Source organism: Myxine glutinosa, chromosome 2 (genome assembly GCF_964187855.1).
Source record: "Myxine glutinosa chromosome 2, kmMyxGlut1.1, whole genome shotgun sequence".
In the NCBI taxonomy this organism is placed as follows: domain Eukaryota; kingdom Metazoa; phylum Chordata; class Myxini; order Myxiniformes; family Myxinidae; genus Myxine; species Myxine glutinosa.
The window spans coordinates 81,911,647-81,936,678 of NC_136262.1; the positions used below are offsets into that span (position 1 = coordinate 81,911,647).

Consider the following 25,032-nt stretch of genomic DNA (forward strand, 5'->3'; position numbering starts at 1 on the left):
CCGTTTCTTATATTAATTTTTATCCGATTTGCAGAGTCCAGGGTGCTTTTGGCTTAATCGGCAAGGTGTATCCGGTACACCTGACCAGCTGATCCCCATTTCTCGGACAGAGTGTGTGATGTATGTGAGTCCGGTGTGCGCATGCGCGACACACGGGACCAGGAACGTGTGGTGGAGTGCAATGTTAATAAAGCGGATATAAAGTCGAGTGCCTTCATTGGTCTAATTGTTTGTGCTTCCAGACATCACAGAGTGGAACTGTGGAAGAGGCGCGATCTGGGTTCCCCGTAGCGAGGACATTGTGTGAAAATGTGTTGCAAATATCCGAGGACCTTACACCGCTCGGAGAATCCCTTCGGATGACACCCACACACCTGACACCCACTATTAACATCCTGTGTAAATGGGAATTTATAGCGCAATGTCCGAGTCTGAGCCTATAAAGGATTGCCTGGTCTCTTCGGGAGAGTCGAAGAAACAAGACAGAGGACTTGACCAAAGGGTGCACCTTAAGGCACCATCTCACCTTTGAGGAGTCCTATTAAAGTGCCATGTCACACCTTAAGGCACCATCTCACCTTTGAGGAGGTCTCCCACTGAAATTGCCATTTGCTGTTGTTCCTAATTAGATGAGAGAGTTCTGATGGGCCCAGAGGGATTGGTGTTTCAGAATTTAACCTTGGTGCCCGCTTGGCTGCCTGATAGCAGGCTTCATTGCCTCCAACGCCCACCTGGGCAGGTATCCAACACAGGTCAATGACTGTTTTTTTTTTTGTTTTTTTTGTTTTTTTTTGGTATACAAGATCGAGGCTCGTCAAAGAGCGAACATTAATCACACAGAAAGACAAACCGACACATAAAACATAACATCGGGAGCGGTAGACAAGATGGGGAGAGAGGGGGAAGGACACAAACACAACATTTGAGAGCAGGGACCGAGAGACATGGAGACATCGAGAGATCTGAGAGAGGGCGAGGGCTTTGGGGGGGGGGGGGCATGGGAAGGGGGCGGTGGGAGAGGTATAAAACATATGGACACTGCCAGGACTTCCAGGAAAGAAGTTGGAATTTCAAACAAGGTGGATCTGGGGTGAATTAGCGGGGGTACCTTAAGGCACCATCTCACCTTTGAGGAGTCCTCAAAGGACTCCTCAAAGTAAGGCACCACCTGTGCCCCTCCAATTGGCCGTGTTAATAAGGTGAAGCACCTCAAGAACCAGGTCATGCCTCCATCCAGACTGTATGGACTCCAATGCCTTCAGACCAGAGAGCGAATGGGATAATACAACTTGGTTAAGAGGGTTGAAGTAATTTATGCATCCGAGGGCCAAAACGATAGCAAAGAGTTCAGCCGAGGATACTGAAAGGTAATCAGAAAGGTTAACGCACTTCATCATTTTGAGGTCTGGAGTGCAAAAAGCAGCCACTGTTCTTGCTCGTATAGGTCTGTAAAGCCACCTGTATGGACGTGTAAGGATTGGCTCCAAACAGTGTTCATATATTCCATGGCCTGGTTACAAGTCACAACCCGGTTATCAATTTTTCCCTGTAGATCCAGGTGTATTATTTGGGCTTCTAGAGTCCAGGGGGTGGCATATTGCCACTTTGTTTGAGGGATTAACAGGTAAAGAATCCGAAACCATTCCTTTTGCTGCCCTCACGCACGCAAGTCCGAAAGGAGGTGGAAGGGAATATCTGCCAAGAGCTTGGTCCTCCCAACAGTCTGAGAACAAAGCCTTACCTGGATGGTTGTCCCCAACGGAAATGCTCTTGGCCCAATACTTCAAATTGGATACTTCCCACCGAAGAGACAAGGGCATCTCACCAGCTTCTACCAGGAGGGCACAAACAGGAGTGCTTTTCAAGGTTCCCAGACACACACGGAGTGCTTTGGATTGGATGGTTTCCAGCTTTTTGCAATTGGTTTTGGACCTTTCCCAAAAGGCTTGACTGCCACAGTCAAATTGAGAGTGGATGAGGGCTTCATATTTGGTAGCACATTTCCTGATGCCCCCCCCCCCCCCCCCGCAAGTTGTACCGGATAGAATACGTAAAAGGTTGAGGCCTTTTGTACATTTTGCAGTAAGTGTTTTAATATGGGGGTTCCAGGTTAAGCCCATATTGAAAGTCATTCCAGAAAGGACCTGTCCTTTCTTTTAGGGATGTACCATTGACTTATAAATATGTCCTTGGCCTCACTGTTTCAGGTGAAAATTATGAATTTGGACTTTATCGGATCAAGAAGCCTTGTCGGCGAGGATTGAAGGGAAGCTCCACCTCCGAGGGCAGGGATAAAAGGTGATGCACAGGGACATTCAAGCAGTTCTGCCGGCTTGTGCTGGTGATCCAATCTAGTGGGAGACGTCCTGTTGGGAACAGTCATTTCTGGGGTTGCAGTCCTGCGGAGTTTGGGTGGTCCTGGCAGTAGGACTCACAAAAAGAGCAAGAAGTACTGCATCACCGATGCCACTCAGCCAAGCTGAACTCCGTGGCACTACCAGACGATCTCCAGGCCTGTCTGCGCTTGGAAAAGCCGGCAGGGCTCACCAGAGACCTGTCACGGGTAGATAGAGTGCCTCTTCTGTCCTGTCTTGCTCACCTTGCCTCAATATTGTGATAAGTTTGAAGGCCTGTATGGTAGTTAGTTAAAATGATCCCGCTTGTTCGCTTGGTCTGTTCGAGGGCACGTACATCGGGTAGAGGGTTAAGGGGTTTTATGGTTATTGGTATTGCTTATTTTGTATTCCTGTCTCCCATGCCATTTATCAACACACAAATACAAACGTGACTTTAGTTTGTCTCCGGGTGAATTCTGGTTGTTCTGTTGGCTTCGTCTGGTGGTTGATTAAATCCCGTCAAGGTTAATTGGTTGCTGTTAACCCCGCTAGATATGCTTGTCATGTGATCAAGGTTAACTCGGTCTAATTAGATTGGTCACGTGATCGCCCATAGGCGTGATCCTCGCTCGCTTTGAGGACCCCAATCTATATGGTAACGCTGTCGTCAGACACAGATCCAATAGAGAGTCTTCGATGCGGGTGACGGATCTCGGCCATTTTCACACGACTCGCCAGATTTGAATCGGGCAACCGGAAAGCAACTGCAACAACATATGCTGGGTTTGGATCATCAATCATCATGAACCATTGGCTCAGAAGGAAATGCGAGAGTTTATTTATTATTTTAATCACGCCACGAAATTATTGATCACCGTTAATACTCGTACATCATCAGAGATTTTTCATCATTTCACGGGATTAAGCGAAGAAGCAGCTCATTTCGACATTGAATGGAAGATTAATTTTCATGAAAAAAAAACAAGAACAAGTTTTTGTTCTAAGACTTTATTGTACAACATAAACTAGACATGCAGAGAATGTAAAGTCGAACTTTCGAATTTGTAAACTTGAGCAAAATGTTTAATCATTAGCTACATTGATCTAAACGAATCTGGACATACTTTGGTAATTACATTTGTTAAACTGCATGACAAGTTTCAGATACTACATTATAAGCTTGTTTAGAAATAAAATCAAACATTTGTTTGTTTCATGGGTTTATTTTCCCTGCACCATAATTATATTATCAAGCAATGTTTTAGAAGATAGTGCAAATCGTTTCTGGGATGGATTGCAGGATTCAGCAATTTTATTTAAGTAGGAAAACAATCCACATGCCATGGTCAAACAATGAAGAACGTAAACAGCAATGTTAGAAAGCACCAAATTGCATCGTCATATTTTTTCCACATAATTTCCTGGAAACATTCCCTCCCTTCCACGCACACAACCAAGCCACCAGCCAGATGGATCTGCACAGAAGAAAAGAAGAAAAAAAGATGCGAAACCACCAAACAAATAAACAAATAAGAAAGATGTCATGCAAAGCACGATACTTGCAAAATTCACCACCACCCCCTCCTCCCCAAAAAGGTTGCCATGGATACATCAAATTATCCATTGCATAAAGATTCAAATTGACGATCTTAATCAAAGCTCGGGTCAATCGGATTAAAATTGATGGTTTTTCAGATGAAAATTGATGATATTAGAAGTTTGACCTTGATTTGACCCTTTGACCTCAAGTAGTTGCTTTCCCATTTCAGTGATGCACTATGCAATTTTCTTCGATCACCAGGTTAATCGGATTAAAATTGATGATTTTTCAGGTGAAAATTGATGATATTGGAAGTTCGACCTTGAGTTGTCCTTAGACCTTTTGACCTTGAAAATATTTGGTTTCCAAATTAAATGAGGCACATTGTAATTGCTGTTTAATTTCGAAGTCAATCAAATGAAAATTGATGATTTTTTTAGATGAAAATTGATGATTTTGGAAGTTTGACCTTGAGTTGACCCTGGACCTTTTGACCTCAAGAATAGTTGGTCTCCCAACTTAGTGATTTAATATACAAATTCTGTTCAAATCAATGGCTTCAATCAAGTTGCTACCTCAGAGACATGCTGAATGGAGAAGGTGGATCAGACTCGGCAACGGTTGCTAGAGTGAGATGTGCATGGAAGAAGTTTTGGGAACTGAGTGGCGTGCTGATGAGGAGGGGAGTGTCGTTGAAGCTGAAGGGAAAGGTGTATGCTGCATGTGTGAGAAGTGTTATGATTTATGGGAGCAAGACATGGGTAATGAACGTAGAGCAGCAACGAAGGTTGGAAAGGGTGGAAATGCGAATGGTTCGACGGATGTGCGGAGTATCGTTGAGAGAGAGGAAGACAAATGATGAATTGCGACAGATGATGGGACTAGAGCCTGTGATTGATGCTGTGAAGAGGAACAGGTTGAGATGGTTTGGTCATGTGTTGAGGAAGGATGAAAGTGACTGGTTGAAAAGAGTGATGGAAATGAATGTAGAAGGAAGTAGAGGACGGGGAAGACCGAGAAAGACTTGGCTAAAGATGGTGGAAGAAGAAATGCGGGCAAGGGGGTTAACAAGGAGAGATGCAGAAAATAGGGCAAAATGGAGAAGATTGTCATGGGGACCCGCAAGGCTAACCCCCGCTCTAACAGGGAAAATGGCCTTAAAATGCATGTTGTGTTGTTGTTGTTCAAATCAATCTGATGAAAAATGACAATTTTAGAAATTTGACCTCAAGATGGCTTTTGACCTTTGACCTCGAAATCAATAGGCTTCTTCCTTATGACCAACTCTACCATCTGGTGACGTTTTGTGAATATCGGTTTAAAATTGTGACCTGTAGGTAATTGACAGACAGACATACAAACAGACAAACAGACAGAATAACGCACAAGACCAAACAATATACGTGAAAAACCTTCGATTTTTGCAAGTAACAACCACACAAAAGAGTGTGTCACTGTTCTCCCCTCTGGGCTGGTGCTCCTGCCTCACACCTACCTCGGCTTCACGCTGTTGAAACCAAAACTTTCAGAACCATTGGAATCTCCCGCGATGAAGCTAACTCCGAGGGCCTTTCACTCACTCACCGCAGGCAGGTTGGTGGTCTTTCTATCTTCTACCGACTCCTCTCCGGCTTTGCTCCCCCAGCTCTCTCTGTGCTCTGTCCCCCAAATATTCCTACAGGTCGCACAAGATCTGCCAGCAACCCTCTTATGGTTAAACTGCCAAAATCAAGACTCTCTATTCACCTTCACTCTTTCATTCCCATTTTCTCCCACCTCTGGAACAAACTTCCTCACTCTCTTCAATCCCACTCCTCCCTCCAGGTCTTTAAAACAGCTGTTCACCACCATCTCTTATCTTCCCCCATCCAAAACCTTGATCTTTTCTACCCCCGTTAATTCACCCCAGATCCGCTTTTTTGAAATACCAACTTCTTTCCTGGAAGTCCTAGCAGTGTCCATGTGTTTTTTGTTTTTTTTTACCTCGACCACCCCTCCCCCCCCTTCCCATGCATCCTCCCTCCAAGCCCTTTCCCTCCCACAGATCTCCCGATGTCCCTGCTCCCCATCTTGTCTCCCGCTCCCATTATCATATGTTTTATGTGTCAGTTTGTCTTTTTGTGATCAATATTCGCTCTTACACGAGCCTCGATCTTGTATACAAAAAAAAAAAAAGAAGACAATGAAGGATAACATATATGACACCACTTCCACAGGCTGGCAGGATAGTCCAGAGCTCTAGACTCTAGAGATATGCTCACTCACTATAGGCTGTCTAGCCTAGGTTTGAAACCCAGCCCAGCTATAAACAGCCACCCTGGTGTTTCACATGCGTTGCGTTAATTTGGGCGTTACATCTGCTAACATTAGTTGGTGCACGTTGAAGATCCCACTGTATCCTTCGTGAAGAGTAGTGAAGGGATCGGTAGCACCTGACCAAATTACAAAGACTGCTTGTGGAAAGGATTATTATTTTTTTTTTTGCAAAGACGGGCAGTACATTTAACAGGTGTTCTTTTAAAGGCATAGCCGAGTTCAGAATTATCTCAAAATGAGCAGGTAAAGCTTTCTTGAGGAACGCTGTGAACTGTGGTGCCTTGCGGAGGGCAGACTTAGGTGACGGCAGGAGGAGCAATGACAGATGTAAGCTTGTATGAAATAGAACCACCTGTCGAGGCCATTTTTCCCCGCAGAGCAGGGGTTGGCCTTTTTTGGGGCACCGTGGTCTCCTTTTTGAAGCAATGTTTTATGGCCAGATGCCCTTCCTGCCACCAACCCTGTTAGTTGCCTCTTGCAACACACAGGGAATTATCAGTGAACTGGTACTCAATTTGCCGACCTCGGAAGGATGACAGGCCGAGTCAACCCCCCTGGTGTTAATTCAGCGATCGACCAGGATTCAAACCCAGGATCCTAGGATCCCAAGCCGGCACCCTAACCGCTAAGCCAACACCAGGCTGTGCTTGTATGAAATAGAGAGCCCACAAACTTGCCACCGGTGGAGGAGAGTGACAGTCCTAGGGAATCCATGTCTTGATATTCCAATGACATGGAAGGCCTTGTTTTTGACTGCATTAATAGGAGCATGGTGGGAAGCAGGAGAACCAGCCTCAGAGTAGGGAGCCATAATCAATGGAGCTCTGTAAGAAAGCCTTGTACAATGTGACGAGCTCAGTGCGGCTCAGAAAGTTGACGCTACTTTGGTGATTTGATCCTCCCATGAAAGATCATGGCAGATGGTGAAGCCAAAAAAAACTTTAACCAGAGAGAGAGAGAAAGAAGCAACGAAATAAATAAGTTAGGAATATAACTCAGTTAGAAAACAAGCAAATAAAAGAGAGAAAGAATAAAGAAATCTCAGCAAAGATGAGGGAGAGAGGGTGAGGAAGAGAGGATGGGGTGTGGGAGACAGTTCTATCTATCTATATATGTATCTATATATGTTTCTTTTTCTTTCTTTTTCTTTCTTTTTCTCTCTCTCTCTCTCTCTCTCTCTCTCTCTCTCTCTCTCTCTCTCTCTCTCTCTCTCTCTCTCTCTCTCTCTCTCTCTCTCTCTCTCTCTCTCTCATCTTAAATCCTCATCAATGATGCAAATAAAAGACATCCATTTCACCAGTTAATTAAAAGCAAAAACTTTTTTTTACCCTCCTTGATGATCTGGATAACTTCTCCAAAAGAAAAGCCGATCTCATCGGTGTCCTGTGCCTCGTACGCGTACAGGGCTCTGCAAAGCATTGCTGTCGGAGTTGGCGGTGGTGCTTTCTTCCTCCTTCCCTGTCCTGGCTCTGGTATCTTATTCACCGTGTCTCGCCGTCTCATCCTGCACATGCCACGATTGGACAACACCAAAGTGAATTGCAAATTGCTCACGTGATTATTAATCATCAAATCAAACACATAATGTTATCAACATAGGATTGAATACAGGAAAGGAAGAGAAAGCTTGAGATTAATTCCCTTTACGTATGGTATGATGTGATGATATTCAGGGTGCATCATCAAACATATAATCTTTGGAAGCAAAAACAGAACTTCTGCAAAGATTTTAATGATTTATTAAACCCCGATCAGGGGTGGCGATCGTTGAGAGATCGTTGAGCGATGAAAAAATCTCAATGAGCGCCCAGCGATCGCCAACATCTCTCAATGATCTTCTAGTGATCTCCACGGTCTCCTCAAAGTTTTGACTCGGTCCAAAACAATCTCTCAACGATCGCCAAGGGAAGCGATCTCTCAACGAACGCTCAACGAACGCTCAAGGAGCGCTCAACGATCTCATCGATCTCCCAATGATCTCTCAGCAATCTTTCAATGAACGCCAAATTTTTCCACCCCGAAAGGTAGAGATGGCTGAGTGATCAGTGAGGGATCGCTGAGCGTTCGATGAAAGACCAATAGAGTTCATTGAAAGACCGGGGCGGAGATTGCTGAGAGATCATTGGGCGATCAATTTCCGCTTGAGAGATTGTTGAGCGTTCGTTGAGAGATTGGGTCCAAGCTTAGTCCAAGCTAAAAGCTTCAAGGCACATTTCTAAGCTGGCCTCCAAAGTCAGTCGCCTGCTCTGTCCCTCAAATATTCCTGCAAGTCTGCACAAGATCTGCCAGCAACACTCTGCTGGTGAAACTCTCCAAATCAAGACTCCCTGGTCACCTTCACTCTTTCATTTCTCTTTTTCCCCACCTCTGGAACAAACTCCCTCACTCTCTTCAGTCATACTCCTCCGTTCAGGTCTTTAAAACAGCTGTTCACCACCATCTCTGGTCTTCCCCCATCCAAAACCTTGATCTTTTCTACCCCCGATGAAACACCCCAAATCCACCTCCTCCAAATTCCGTTTTCTTTCCTGAAATCCCCTGTAGTGTCCATCTTGTTTATCCCGTGTACCCTGCCCGAGCCCTCTCCCTTCCACAGATCTCCTGATGTCCCTGTTCCCTACTGTTGTCTTGCTTCCCTGTCTACACCGCCCCCTCATCCCATCTTGTGTCCAGCTCCCTTTATTATACAGTCGTCGCCAAAAATATTGGCACCCTTGCACTTTTTTCAAATAACTCACAATTTTCTCTAAAAATACGTTGAAATTGACAAAAGTATTTGGTCTCCACAATTCTTTATTTCACTGTTAATATTACAGAACCTTTGTTTTTGATTCAGAACTTAAAACATCCTTTCAAATCAGAAAATAAAAAGAAATGGCATTGACAAAATTATTGACACGCCAGACTTAATATTTGGTAGCACAGACTTTGGACAAAATAACTGCAGTCAAGCGCTTCCGAAAGCCATGAATGAGCTTCCTACACCTTTCTACTCGCAGTTTGGCTCACTCTTCTTGTGCAAATGGCTCCAGATCTCCCAGATTTGAAAGGTACCTTCTCCCACCTGGTGTTTTCAAATCTCTCCACAGGTGTTCAATGGAATTTAGATCTGGACTCATTGCGAGCCACTTCAGAACAGTCCAGCGTTTTGTCTTGAACCATTCCTGGGTACTTTTTGAAGTGTGATTGGGGTCATTGTACTGCTGCAAGACCAACGACCTTCGACGGAGACCCAGCTTTCTGACACTGGGTTGAACATTGTGATCCAAAATGCCTTGGTAATCTCCTGATTTAATGATACCATGCACACATTCAAGGCACCCAGTACCAGAGGCAGTACAGCAACCCGGAAACACCACTGAACCTCCTCCATGTTTGACTGTAGGGAAGGTGTTCTTTTCTTTGAAGGCTTCATTTTGATTTCTGTAAACATAGATATGATGTGCTTTTCCAAAAAGCTCTAATTTGGTCTCATCTGTCCACAGGACATTCTCCCAGAGGATTTTGGCTTGTCCGTGTGTGTTTCGGCAAACTCCAGTCGGGCTTTCTTATGTCTCTCTCTCAGCAGTGCAGTCCTCCTGGGTCTCCTACCATAGAACCCCCTTTCATAGAGATGGTGACGGATGGTGCGAGTTGAAAGTATCGTACCTTGTGTCTGAAGGTCAGCTTGAATCTGTTTGGCAGTTGATCGAGGAGTTTTCTCCACCATTCGAACAATCCTTCGCTGTAATCTTCGATCAAGTTTTCTCTTGTGGCCACGTCCAGGGAGGTTGGCTACAGTGCCATGGGCCTTAAACTTCCTGATAACATTGTGTACGGTGGACACAGGAACATCAAGGTCTCTGGAGATGGACTTGGAGCCTTGAGATTGCCCATGCTTGGCTACAATATTGTGTCTGACCTCCTCAGACAATTCTTTGCTTTTCTTTCTTTTCTCCATGCTCATTGTGGTACACACAGTGACAGAAAACAGCAAAATGACTCCTTTTCTCGATACAAACTGGTTGAATTGAGTGATCACCCCTCAGCCCAATGGGCTAAGGGGTATTGTCGTCACGGATGTCGTCCGGGCGGGCGTCCGTCAACTTTTGGTTTCCGTCAATTTCAAGGAGAACGGCTTGTCCGATTAAATCCATTTTTGCAGTGTGTGTTGGGGTTGAGTAGAGGAAGGTTCCTTTCGAAAATGGGTGCGCTGCAATTTTCAATATAGCCGCCACGGCAGCCATCTTGAAATTGGTTTCCGTCAATTTCGAGCAGAACGGCTTGTCCGATTAAATTCATTTTTGCAGTGTTTGTTGGGGTTGGGTAGAGGAAGTTTCCTTTCGAAAATGGGCGCGCTGCGATTTTCAATATGGCCGCCACGGTAGCCATCTTGAAATTGGTTTCCATCAATTTCGAGCAAAACGGCTTGTCCGATTAAATCCATGTTTGCAGTGTGTGTTGGGGTTGAGTAGAGGAAGGTGCCTTTCGAAAATGGGCGCGCTGCGATTTTCAATATGGCCACCACGGCAGCTATCTTACTGCAAAATCCTACTTGGTATACAACTTCGCTTCAAATAACAAATTATCATCAATGCTTCCTTTCACCATGCATGGGCTGAGGGGTTACGCCTGCTTTGCGGTGCTATTTATTTTTATATTGCAGGCATCTGCAACTCACTACAGGTGAGTTCAATTCCAAAGTAAAGGAGAATCACCTGCTTGAAATATAATTATTTCTTCCAACTTCTAAATGGTGCCAATAATATTGTCCATGCCATTTTAAGATTCCTGTGTGGAATAATAAGATTTAGTACTTTTTGTCAGCTTTTTTTGTTTTGTTCCACTGCAAACCAAAGAAATACATATGTGGATACCAAAATGTTTTTAAATTTCAACACTTCTCTGGAAGATATGGTGCATTATTTGAAAAAAGTGCTCCGGTGCCAATATTTTTGGCTATGACTGTATGTTCATATATGTGTTGGCTCTTATACGAGCCTCGACTAAGTATTCAAAAAAACATTTTGCTACATGACCAGAAACTAATAATGGAGTGGCTTCATACATCATGTATATTGTATATGGATGAGGTAATATCAATGCATTTTACATGAATTACAAAGACATTAGTGAAGAATTGACAAATCAACACAGATAAATGGGATTTGAACCTGGAATGCCATTATTATGAGCTATGTGCTCGGATGTTAACACCAAACAACCCATTCCAAATGACAGTCTGACACTAAAGAACCATGTCAAACACAGCCCTCCGCATGGTCATAATTCCATGAGTTTATTTGGTAACCCAGTCGGAAATATATGTTACATTTCCCAAATGGAAACATCATGTTCTAAAGGGTGACCACAAAAATGGTATTAACCTTACCTTTAATAATTTCCTCCATAATAAAGACATCCTCTTGCTGTATGCAGGTGTGCAAATTGGAGTTCGTGTATAGTCAGCATTTTTCGATTTGGTGAAGATAGTCCGATTTTTTTTCAACATGCCATGGACAATTAAAGAATAATCGTTTTCAGTCTAAATCTACCTGAGAACGAAATCCTTCAAGAAGACCAAACTGAGTTAAGGGGGTTAGATAGGGGTCTCCTCCCACATCCCAGGTTTCTGCAAGGTGCACTCATTCCACCATCAACGCCCCTTCTGGTGAATCTCCCAAAATCCAGAATCACTGCTCACCTCCACTCATTTGTTCCTCTTTTTCCCCACCTGTGGAAGCAACTTCCACATTCTCTTCAATCTCATTATTCCCTCCAAGTCTTCAAAACAGCTGTTCACCACCATCTCAGAAAATTCCTCCAATCCAAAACTATTTTTCTACATTCCCCCACCCCTAAGCCTATCCCCTTCCAAATTTTCATTTTTTTCCCCTTCTTGGGAGTTTGCTTCTGTATCCATCTTGCCCACCCAATTCGTCCTTCCTTACCCCACATTCCTCCCCACAACCATTATTACTCCCACCAGGGAGTAATGCATTCACTCGTGTCCGTGTGTGTGTTCGTGTGTTTGTGGACAAGATATCTGGAAAAGTTTTGAACGGATTTGGATGAAAGTTGGTGGGATGATTGCCCTTGGGATAAGGAAGAATTGATTAGTTTTTGGTGAAGCTCAGGATATTATTCCCGATCCAGGAATTTTTTGAAGGATTTTTTTACCATTGGAAGATAGGGCTCATTTTTTTAAACATTATCTTCTATATATTCTATATTTAACATTGTGATATGAAAATAGTTTTCATATTTGTTGTAAATGTAGTTTAAACTCGTGGTTATGCGTTAGAGCGGTGTATTTTTTTTTAGCAGCGTCGTCTTCAATGTTCATTTTTTTTTTGTAATAAAGACATATTCTGTCATTTTAAAACCACCAAAGTGTGTATTAGGTTTCCCCGTTTAATAAAATGTATCGTTTGATACGTATAATGCTTTAAAACTGGTTTTTTTTTTAAACCTCAGAAGAGATATCAACATTTAGCTCAGCGAATGTCATTCGCGGTGTCAGTATTTGATGAACTTATAAAGACTTAGTTCCAGATTTGTCAATGGCTGAGGTATATTAACAAACGAATAAAACAGATTTGGCAAAATTCCAACTTAAAAAAAAAAGATCGCATATTCACACAGGGTTGTGAGAGGCTGAAGAAGAAGAAACCTCACATGGGTTTCCCAGACCAAATAAATAATTCTGGTTCTGGCTCTGCGATTTGCAGGTTTATTACTCCCACCAGGGAGTAACGCATTCGATCATGTGTGTGTGTGTGTGTGTGTGTGTGTGTGTGTGTGTGTGTGTGTGTGTGTGTGTATGTGTGTGTGTGTGTGTGTGTGTGTTCGTATGTTTGTGTGTTCGTGAACAAGATATCTGGAAAAGTTCTGAACGGATTTGGATGAAAGTTGGTGGGATGATTGCCCTTGGGATAAGGAAGAATTGATTAGTTTTTGGTGAAGCTCAGGATATTATTCCAGACCCAGGAATTTTTTTTGGAATTTTTTTGGGGAAAGATTTTTTCTGTTTTACTGCATTAAAGATTTTATTCTTATTCTTAAATGATGTTTTTCTCCTCAAATTCTGAGATATATCAAAATTAATTCTCTGACAGTTAGGGCTTACTTTCTTTTTCATTTATTGTTTTGGGGAGAGGGGATGTTAAACAAAACGTAATATTCCAACTAAACCCACGGCGGGAGTATGCGCTCTACTGAATGGCGTTCTAGTTTGTCTAAGTTTCACACTGATCTAAGTCTTGCTTCCTGATCCCTTCAGTGTTCTAGCTCTCCCACGAGCCTCGACACTGTGTGCAAAGATTTAACCTCAATCAAATCGATGACATAAAATATATCCATCTAAAACTTTTCTTAATGATAAAGCATTATGTGAAGCAAATAGGTACCAAAGAATGTGTCATTTTAAACTAGAACGGCACTCAGTCGAGAGCATACCTCCGCCAGGCGAACAGTTTACGTTTTGTATCCCAGGGTAGACCAGAAAATCACAATACAGAATCACTTTTAATCATCCGTCGACAACTTTTTGAGATATCCTGCGATGTATCGTTTTTGGCCCTATCTCCCAATGGTCAAGAATCACTTAAAAAATTATACTAGCCGGATCCGAATCCGGATCTTCAGAAAAATTTAATAATTTCGTCCTTGTCACATACGCTACATCTCTGCCAAATCTCGTCCGAATCCATCCACAACGCTTTGAGATATCCTATTCACAAACGGACAAACAGACATAGACAGGGGTGAAAACATAACCTCCAACCACTTTTGGTGGCAGAGGTAATAAAAACAAAGAGGGTTTATTAAATTGTATGGGTACCGTTTCTTGTGGTCACCCTGGTATTTCAAGATAACACATGAGACATGAATTATTTTCCCACTGCATTCTGCTTCATAAGGCTAGGTTTTAAAGGCCAATCTTTTAACACGAATGTGATCTTTAAAAAATCAAAATGAGGGTTCTAACTCTGAAAAGGTTCCTGCACAGTTGTTTCTATATTTGATGCCCAAGCATTATAATTACCTATATGCAGCAGGTGTACGTGAGTTGGTGTACCACTGTGCTATAGGGACGCTGCTTACCCAGCAATGCCCTGTTCAGGCACCTGCATGAAGTCCGTGTTGGTCTGTGCAGGGGCTGGTCTATTCCTCTTACTGTTCCCCTGCCTGGGCATTTGAGGGAGTTCCATGCAGGGTAGACGGCAGTGGGGCTCGGCGTACATGGGTGCACGCTGAGGGTAGTTGCTTGGTGCTGCAACTGGACCTCGCAAAGTATTGCTGCTTTGCTGACCTGTCGGCATGTGATGTCAAAGCAAAATTGATCATTAGGTATTCGTTTGGAGATCATATAAACATATATATATATATATATATATATATATATATATATATATATATATATATATATATATATGTGCAGTGTCTATGTTGTGTTGTCACTGAACTACTCCCTCAAACTTTTGTGAAATCGTACCAAACTTCTGGTATGCACCTATCTCTGCCGTCGGTATGTCCTAAGGGTATTTTTTTCAAATTTTTCCAAATTTTTTTTTGGGGGGGGGGGGGGGGAATTTTTTGGGGGGAAAAAAATATATTTTTCAACTTAAGTTTTCAACTTCAATTGTTTATAAAATGTAATATCACGTATATTACAAATACATTTATGCATTATGATTGTTTGAATTATGATTGGTGTAAACCATGACAAAACAGCAACTCAGGTACAGTCATTTATCTATTTATTGACATATCTGGGCAGTGTCTGTTGTCATTGAACTACCCCCTGAAACTTTTGTTTCCGTGGTTGTGAAGTGTTTTTAATAACGTGGTGGTGGTTTTGAATCACGTGGTGGTGAGGTACTTTGAATTATGTGGTGGTGAGGTGTTTTTAAATGACGTGGTGGTGAGGTGTTTTTAAATCACGTGGTGGTGAGATGTTTTGTATTACGTGATGGTGAGGTGTTTTGAATTACATGGGGGTGAGGTATTTTGGATTACATTGTGGTGAGGTGTTTTAAATTTGGTGTGGGTGAGGTGTTTTAAATTATGTGAGGGTGAGGTGTTTTAAATTACTTGGAGGTGAGGTGTTTTAAATTACTTGGTGGTGAGGTGTTTTGAATTACGTGGTGGTGAGGTGTTTTGAATTACGTGGTGGTGAGGTGTTTTGAATTACGTGGTGGTGAGGTGTTTTGAATTACTTGGTGGTGAGGTGTTTTGAATTACTTGGTGGTGAGGTGTTTTGAATTACGTGGTGGTGAGGTGTTTTGAATTACTTGGTGGTGAGGTGTTTTGAATTAAGTGGTGGTGAGGTGTTTTGAATTACTTGGTGGTGAGGTGTTTTGAATTACATGGTGTTGAGGTGTTTTGAATTACGTGGTGGTGAGGTGTTTTGAATTAGTTGGTGGTGAGGTGTTTAAAATTACTTGGTGGTGAGGTGTTTTGAATTACATTGTGGTGAGGTGTTTTGAATTACATGGTGGTGAGGTGTTTTGAATTACATGGTGGTGAGGTGTTTTGAATTACATGGTGGTGAGGTGTGGTGAGGTGTTTTGAATTATGTGGTGGTGAGGTGTTTTTAATTACTTGGTGGTGAGGTGTTTTTAATTACATGGTGGTGAGGTGTTTTGAATTACTTGGTGGTGAGGTGTTTTGAATTACGTGGTGGTGAGGTGTTTTGAATTACTTGGTGGTGAGGTGTTTTGAATTATGTGGTGGTGAGGTGTTTTGAATTACGTGGTGGTGAGGTGTTTTGAATTACATGGTGGTGAGGTGTTTTGAATTACGTGGTGGTGAGGTGTTTTGAATTACTTGGTGGTGAGGTGTTTTGAATTATGTGGTGGTAAGGTGTTTTGAATTACGTGGTGGTGAGGTGTTTTGAATTACGTGGTGGTGAGGTGTTTTGAATTACTTGGTGGTGAGGTGTTTTGAATTACATGGTGGTGAGGTGTTTTGAATTATGTGGTGGTGAGGTGTTTTGAATTACTTGGTGGTGAGGTGTTTTGAATTATGTGGTGGTGAGGTGTTTTGAATTACTTGGTGGTGAGGTGTTTTGAATTACGTGGTGGTGAGGTGTTTTGAATTACGTGGTGGTGAGGTGTTTTGAATTACGTGGTGGTGAGGTGTTTTGAATTACGTGGTGATGAGGTGTTTTGAATTACTTGGTGGTGAGGTGTTTTGAATTACTTGGTGGTGAGGTGTTTTGAATTATGTGGTGGTGAGGTGTTTTGAATTACGTGGTGGTGAGGTGTTTTGAATTACGTGGTGGTGAGGTGTTTTGAATTATGTGGTGGTGAGGTGTTTTGAATTATGTGGTGGTGAGGTGTTTTGAATTACGTGGTGGTGAGGTGTTTTGAATTACTTGGTGGTGAGGTGTTTTGAATTACTTGGTGGTGAGGTGTTTTGAATTATGTGGTGGTGAGGTGTTTTGAATTACATGGTGGTGAGGTGTTTTGAATTATGTGGTGGTGACGTGTTTTGAATTATGTGGTGGTGAGGTGTTTTGAATTATGTGGTGGTGAGGTGTTTTGAATTACTTGGTGGTGAGGTGTTTTGAATTACGTGGTGGTGAGGAGTTTTGAATTACGTGGTGGTGAGGTGTTTTGAATTACTTGGTGGTGAGGTGTTTTGAATTATGTGGTGGTGAGGTGTTTTGAATTAAGTGGTGGTGAGGTGTTTTGAATTACTTGGTGGTGAGGTGTTTTGAATTACATGGTGTTGAGGTGTTTTGAATTACGTGGTGGTGAGGTGTTTTGAATTAGTTGGTGGTGAGGTGTTTAAAATTACTTGGTGGTGAGGTGTTTTGAATTACATTGTGGTGAGGTGTTTTGAATTACATGGTGGTGAGGTGTTTTGAATTACATGGTGGTGAGGTGTTTTGAATTACATGGTGGTGAGGTGTGGTGAGGTGTTTTGAATTATGTGGTGGTGAGGTGTTTTTAATTACTTGGTGGTGAGGTGTTTTTAATTACATGGTGGTGAGGTGTTTTGAATTACTTGGTGGTGAGGTGTTTTGAATTACGTGGTGGTGAGGTGTTTTGAATTACTTGGTGGTGAGGTGTTTTGAATTATGTGGTGGTGAGGTGTTTTGAATTACGTGGTGGTGAGGTGTTTTGAATTACATGGTGGTGAGGTGTTTTGAATTACGTGGTGGTGAGGTGTTTTGAATTACTTGGTGGTGAGGTGTTTTGAATTATGTGGTGGTAAGGTGTTTTGAATTACGTGGTGGTGAGGTGTTTTGAATTACGTGGTGGTGAGGTGTTTTGAATTACTTGGTGGTGAGGTGTTTTGAATTACATGGTGGTGAGGTGTTTTGAATTATGTGGTGGTGAGGTGTTTTGAATTACTTGGTGGTGAGGTGTTTTGAATTATGTGGTGGTGAGGTGTTTTGAATTACTTGGTGGTGAGGTGTTTTGAATTACGTGGTGGTGAGGTGTTTTGAATTACGTGGTGGTGAGGTGTTTTGAATTACGTGGTGGTGAGGTGTTTTGAATTACGTGGTGATGAGGTGTTTTGAATTACTTGGTGGTGAGGTGTTTTGAATTACTTGGTGGTGAGGTGTTTTGAATTATGTGGTGGTGAGGTGTTTTGAATTACGTGGTGGTGAGGTGTTTTGAATTACGTGGTGGTGAGGTGTTTTGAATTATGTGGTGGTGAGGTGTTTTGAATTATGTGGTGGTGAGGTGTTTTGAATTACGTGGTGGTGAGGTGTTTTGAATTACTTGGTGGTGAGGTGTTTTGAATTACTTGGTGGTGAGGTGTTTTGAATTATGTGGTGGTGAGGTGTTTTGAATTACATGGTGGTGAGGTGTTTTGAATTATGTGGTGGTGACGTGTTTTGAATTATGTGGTGGTGAGGTGTTTTGAATTATGTGGTGGTGAGGTGTTTTGAATTACTTGGTGGTGAGGTGTTTTGAATTACGTGGTGGTGAGGAGTTTTGAATTACGTGGTGGTGAGGTGTTTTGAATTACTTGGTGGTGAGGTGTTTTGAATTATGTGGTGGTGAGGTGTTTTGAATTACGTGGTGGTGAGGTGTTTTGAATTATGTGGTGGTGAGGTGTTTTGAATTACTTGGTGGTGAGGTGTTTTGAATTACTTGGTGGTGAGGTGTTTTGAATTACATGGTGGTGAGGTGTTTTGAATTAAGTGGTGGTGAGGTGTTTTGAATTACGTGGTGGTGAGGTGTTTTGAATTACGTGGTGGTGAGGTGTTTTGAATTACATGGTGGTGAGGTGTAATCGTCCCAAACTTCCAGTCTGCACCTACCCCTCCCGTATGTACGTGCTGAGGGGCTCTTTTTTGAATTTTATATATTTTTTCAACCTAAATCTTCAACGTAAATTGCTTATAAAAATGTAATATCACAAACACTACAAATAAATTTGTGCAAAATAATTGTTTGTATTATGATTGGTGTAAATCATGACAACACAGCAACTCAGGCACAGTCATTGTCCTCAGCTAAAATAAGCCCGTGCCTCAGTAACGACGCGTGGTGAGGTGAGCGCAGCAAGCCGAGCCAAGCTCGTATATATATATATATATATATATATATATATATATATATATATATATATATATATATATATATATATATATATATATATATATATATATATATACGTATATATATATACGTATATATATATATATACAGTATATATATATATATATATATATATGTATATATATATATATATATATATATATGTAGCACCTACTTGTGAAACCAACACAAACCAATATCTAAGATGTTTCTTCATCTTCATCAGGTGCCTTCATAATTTGGGCCTTAGAATGTAATAACAAGGAAAGTTTAACGATCCAGAGAAATGAATGGAACTTGTTTGCCAATTTGTCAAGAAGAGTCGAGGTCAAACTTTGTGAACCAAGTTCATGCAAATTTGTTTGTGTTCGAAGCAAACCTTGTTGACTGGAGACTTTGTGATAGTCCAGGAGCCAACTTCTGTCGGGGCTCTAAAAGTGGAATTCCTTCAACCCTCACTACATCTAAATTTTGACTTGACAGAGTGTTGGAATGGTTCTCCTGGAACAACCCCAGGTAGTATGTAAGATGAAATTGTGGTATCACTTTTTACCTGGAAGCTATTTTGTTGGTTCACTAAATGGTGTGACAGGTTAAATCTGAGAAAATTGGAGTAGGGAAAGCATAATTAACTCCATCTTTGCTATTCTTCAACCGACTGTGGTGATTTAGGTAGCATTGTTGTCATACCCTTCCTCCCGTCCATGGCACACGGAATCTTGTGGTGAGGCTATTGCCCAGAAACAACTTGCTTTCGTCTCCTGGAAAGGAAATCCAACGGAAGGAAATCTCATTTCCTTTCACAAAGCCCGAAACAAGTGTGTGTCCACCCTCAGGAGAGCCAGGAAATAATATCTCTCTGTTCTCAGGACCGAACTCTCTTATCTGTCTCCCTCTTCCAAATCCTGGTGGCATCTGGTCAAATCTGTTTCTGGTGTTTGTTCCCCCTCCATCCCCTCCCTCACCTCAAATGACCACACGGCTGACTCCGCACGTGAAAAAGCTGAATGCCTCAACTCTGTGTTTGCCTCTAAATCTTGTGTCCCAAACCCATCCATCTCTGTACCCACCGTACCCAGTTGTACCCAGCTGCTCCTGGACTCTGTGTCCTTTCCTCCTGACAAGGTGGAAAAGTTTCTGTCAACCCTCGACTCTGATTCTGCAACTGGACCTGACGGCATCAGCCCACGGGTCCTAAAATCATGTTCTTCCACTCTTTCACTCCCTCTCTCTGTTCTCTTCACCCTTTCTTTTGCTCAAGGTCATCTTCCATCTGCTTGGAAATCTGCCAATATCACCGCTTTGCACAAAAAAGGTGCAAAAACAGATCCCAGCAACTACAGACCAATCAGCCTTCTCCCAATTATCAGCAAAGTCATGGAATCCATCATTGCTTCAGATATGAAATCTTTCCTCTTCTCCAATGGCTTGATCTCTGATCATCAATTTGGTTTCAGACCACCTGGACACTCCACTCTGGACATGCTGCTTCTGCTTTCTCAACAATGGATGGAGGTCCTCAATGCCAAACAGGAAATTAGAGCAGTCTCCCTTGACATATCACGTGCCTTCGATACGGTCTGGCACCCCGCTCTGCTCACCAAACTCTCCTCTTTTGGTATCCATGGAAATCTCCATGCATGGCTGGCGGACTTCCTCTCTAGTCGTAGTCAACGTGTGGCCCTGAATGGGTTTCTCTCATCTCCTCTTCCTGTTCAGGCTGGAGTTCCCCAAGGCAGTGTTCTGGGCCCTGTGCTGTTTCTGGTCTTCATCAATGATCTCTCTGACTCTCTTGAAAATCCTCTCTATCTCTTTTCTGACGACTCTACTCTCTGTCGCTCCATTCTTCATCCCTCAGATCGGTAGTCTGCAGCCTCCTCACTCTCTGCAGACCTTGACAAAATCACAGACTGGGCAAACAAGTGGAACATGTCTTTCAATCCTGACAAATCTCACACTCTTACGATGTCTCTCCGAAAAGACCAACTGGACAACCCTCCCATCCACTTTCTGAATAATCCTCTCCAAGAAGTTCTGTCACTCAAGCTTTTGGGTCTCACTATCTGCCATGATCTTTCCTGGGAAAACCACATTTCAAATCTGGCCTCCAAAGCCAGTCGCCGACTGGGCATCCTCCGTCGTGCGAAGTCCTTCCTTGGCACACCTGAGCTCCTCACCACATACAAGGCTTTCATCCGCAGCTCAATGGAATACTGCTCTCCCCTCTGGGCTGGTGCTCCTGCCTCACACCTAGCTCGCCTTCACGCTGTTGAAACCAAAGCATTCAGAATCATTGGAATCTCCCGCGATGAACCTAACTCCAAGGGCCTCTCACTCAATCACCGCAGGCAGGTTGGTGGTCTTTCTGTCTTCTATCGACTCCTCTCTGGCCTTGCCCCCCCCCCCAGCTCTCTCTGGGCTCTGTCCCGCAAATATTCCTACAGGTCGCACAAGATCTGCCTGCAACCCTCTTATGGTTAAACTGCCAAAATCAAGACTCTCTGCTCACCTTCACTCCTTCATTCCTCTTTTCTCCCGCCTCTGGAACAAACTCCCTCACTCTCTTCAATCCCACTCCACCCTCCAAGTCTTTAAAACAGCTGTTCACCACCATCTCTTATCTTCCCCCATCCAAAACCTTGATATTTTCTACCCCCGCTAATTTCACCCCAATTCCACTTTTTTGAAATAACAACTTCTGTCCAGGAAGTCCTTGGTGTCCTTGTGTTTTATACTTCTCCCTCCCCCCCACCCCCTTCCCATGCCTCCTCCTCCCGGGCCCTCTCCCTTCCACACATCTCCCTGCTCTTGGATGTTGTGTTTGTGTGCTTCCCCTTCTCTCCCCATCTTGTCTTCCGCTCACTCTTTTTGGGTATTTTGTTTGTCTGGTTGATTTGTTTGTGAAGTAAATGTTAGCTCTTTCACGAGCCTCGATTCAGTATACAACAAAAAAAAAAAAAAAAAAAAAATTGGATTTGTCTTTTAATGCACAAGGATAGTTTATGACAGAAATATAAAGTTGACGCTGTTACGAGGTCGCTGGAGGTGAAAAGGTCACGTGACTACAATTTTACATACTTTTGCTGGTGATTTGAAAAACTGATAATAGACGGCAGTACGAACTTGATTATGACCACTGGTACAAATGAGGAAGCTTTATTTGGACCACTTCAAACAAGGGAATAAGAGCACAGCACAATGAGAAATTACTAATTATGTGAGGAATCTCAGCTGTGGAATCAAAGTGTCTCTGACTAGAAAGCACTACCTGTATTGTATAAAATAATCTATTGGTCAGCCATTCGGTTGTCGACTATTAAAAGTCAGCGTCATCATCACATAATAATAAGTGGGTCCAGCACAAAGCATAGAAGAGGGACCTTTTAATTTAGACCTTTGATTTTGACATCCAAGGCCATGGATGCTCCTCGTTTTCTCACTCTCCAGCCTTAATTGACTTGCATGTGTATTGTTTGAAGACTACATCAACAAATGTGCACCCATTCGTTCCTAAAGGGGCTGTTATAAGGTCGTCGTGTTTGGTAGCCGTCACACCGAAACCTGACGTACCACCAGCCTTCAGCATCTGTACCTAAGCCATCAATCACAGGACTTCATGGCCAGCAGCTATAGTTTTGTCATCAGCAGTCTTCATTACTTTCTTCTTTTCCAGTGTCGCATGTATGGATCTTGCGATTTGGTATGGCATTCCAGAAACCACTTTGCTTGTTTTGAGCACTTTACTGTGCTTCACCAAACTCATAGGACTGGAGGAGGCACTTTGCATGGTCTGGAGGCATTACCACTCCTGTGGCAATATTGACCAGTGGCAGGGTTTCGTCATCAGTTCGTCACCGGGACACCCTTGATATCTTGGCAGAACCACAGGAGTCGGCATCACTGCTGACAGATGCTTGTAATGGCTTTGGAGACAAAGCAGAAATTCTGGAACACTTTTGCATGATCCGTAACACTCGGAGTGCCAAAGAACAGGTAGGTCAGTGAGCAAGACGGTCTGCATCTGGTCTTAAGCGATCAAAGACGTCATCATCATGTATTTCCACAAAAGGAGTCTATGATTTCCACCAATACCGAAATGAGTGTCTTAAGCGACAAATCTCGTGGTCTTCCTAGAGTCTCGTCAGTATCTATCTGACAGATAATACAATGATCAAAGTTAGTATATTTCTTCCTCTTTCGATGTAGGGGACTAACACCTGGTGCCTCTCCTTCAAACTGACTGGCCATCTTCATTTGAAGCTAAGCTATTGATTATGGTCTGGTGATGATTTTCTTCTATAAACAGACGAAACAGCAAATTGAACATAATAATATTACTGTCGTGGTTTGCATTTGAATTTGGTAAATCATAAATGATAAATGTGATTTAGGTGAAACATTCCTGTCACATGATCTTTTAACCCCTGGAGACCCCATATCTGGGCCACTGTTATATGTCTGGTATGTTCTGTCCTTGCGCATTAAAAGAACAACACAATCGTACCAAAACACTGAAATTGATGGAAAAGTGTCAAAGTTATCAGCAGTTGTTTCCACTCACCCCAAGTTTTTCAGTGGTAACCTGCCACACACCTAGCTCATAAATTGGCTTCCAGATAAAAAAAACCGATACCACAATTTGACCTTACATGCTATCCGGGGTTGTTCTCGGAGGACTACTCCAGCACTCAATCAAGTCAAAATTTCGATGTAGCGGGTGTTGTCAAATTTATCCTAGTCAAAATTTAGTCTAAACTTTCAAATTTAGTCAATTTTCAGATCGGTGCTCCTAGACAATGATGGCTGGCCTGAATTTAAATTCCGTTCAAGGCCATGGCATTTTGAGGGTGTTGCCGCTGCTGAATTGCTGCTGATTGCGGAAAGTATGGATGGACTGAAGGAAAAGATGAACAAGTGGAAGGAATGTATGGAGACAAAAGGACTGAAGGTGAATATTGGAAAGACGAAGGTGATGGCAAGTGGTAAAGCATGTGGTGAGGTGGAAAGAACTGGGAAGTGGCCGTGTGCTGTGTGCAGGAACGGTGTCGGAGTGAATTCCATTCAATGTACAATGTGCGCTGAGTGGGTTAATCAAAAATGTAGTGGTTTGAGAGGGTCATTAACCAGTGTGGCAGCTACATTCAAGTGAAAGGTGTGCACAGAGGGAGCTGCAGATGGAGGAAATGTTGAGTTGGATCCTGGAGACGGCGTGAAGCTGGAAGGTGTGAAAACATTTTGCTACCTCGGAGACATGCTGAATGGAGAAGGTGGATCAGACTCGGCAACGGTTGCTCGAGTGAGATGTGCATGGAAGAAGTTTCGGGAACTGAGTTGCGTGCTGATGAGGAGGGGAGTGTCGTTGAAGCTGAAGGGAAAGGTGTATGCTGCATGTGTGAGAAGCGTTATGATTTATGGGAGCGAGACATGGGTAATGAACGTAGAGCAGCAACGAAGGCTGGAAAGGGTGGAAATGCGAATGGTTCGGTGGATGTGTGGAGTATCGTTGAGAGAAAGGAAGACAAATGATGAATTGCGAAAGATGATGGGAATAGAGCCTGTGATGGATGCTGTGAAGAGAAACAGTTTGAGATGGTTTGGTCATGTGTTGAGGAAGGATGAAAGTGACTGGTTGAGAAGAGTGATGGAAATGAATGTAGAAGGAAGTAGAGGACAGGGAAGACCGAGAAAGACTTGGCTAAAGATGGTGGAAGAAGAAATGCGGACAAGGGGGTTAACAAGGAGAGATGCAGAAAATAGGGCAAAATGGAGAAGATTGTCATGGGGACCGCAAGGCTAACCCCATATCGCAAAAAAAAAAGCATGTTGTTGTTGTTGTTGTTGTTGCCGCTGCTGAAGTAGTCGCTAGGAAAATAATACATCGAGTGGTTTGCTATTGCTCTTCCCATAGTAATAGGGCAGGAATTTAGAATTTAGTCAGTGTACCAGCACACAATGGCCTTCTCTTCACTAGTGGACATGCAAGATACGATAAGTACTCTTTTGAGAAAGTACTGTGGTATCTTTAATGAATGCTAGCAGACAGGACAACTAGCTTAATTTACCTCTGAAGAATTGCACACTCGTTGATGCAACACCCTCTTGCAAAGCACCAGTGATGGTTTATAGTCGGGTTGAGAATCAAATCCAGACTTGGAAGCTTAAAAGGAAGCAAGCTACGTGTCCGTGCCGTGTCCATGCCATGTGAATGGCCCGCCCCAGTGGAGGGGGGAGGGTGGGATGGTGGCGAGGTGAGATTGGTTGCTGGCAGGCCAACAGAGGTGTTTGATTCACTGAC

General features: G+C 42.9%; 1 protein-coding gene across 1 annotated transcript in view; it reads right to left on the bottom strand.

Annotated features, from left to right (window-relative positions):
• Positions 1 to 3,328: 3,328 nt before the first annotated feature.
• The window catches only part of LOC137421645 (unconventional myosin-Ie-like), a 164,686-nt gene continuing 142,982 nt past the window's right edge, over positions 3,329 to 25,032 (bottom strand). The window contains 3 exon segments of the mRNA XM_068107900.2: positions 3,329 to 3,811; positions 7,521 to 7,696; positions 14,278 to 14,485. Coding sequence (XP_067964001.2) covers positions 3,735 to 3,811; positions 7,521 to 7,696; positions 14,278 to 14,485 — 461 coding nt within the window. The 3' untranslated portion in view covers positions 3,329 to 3,734.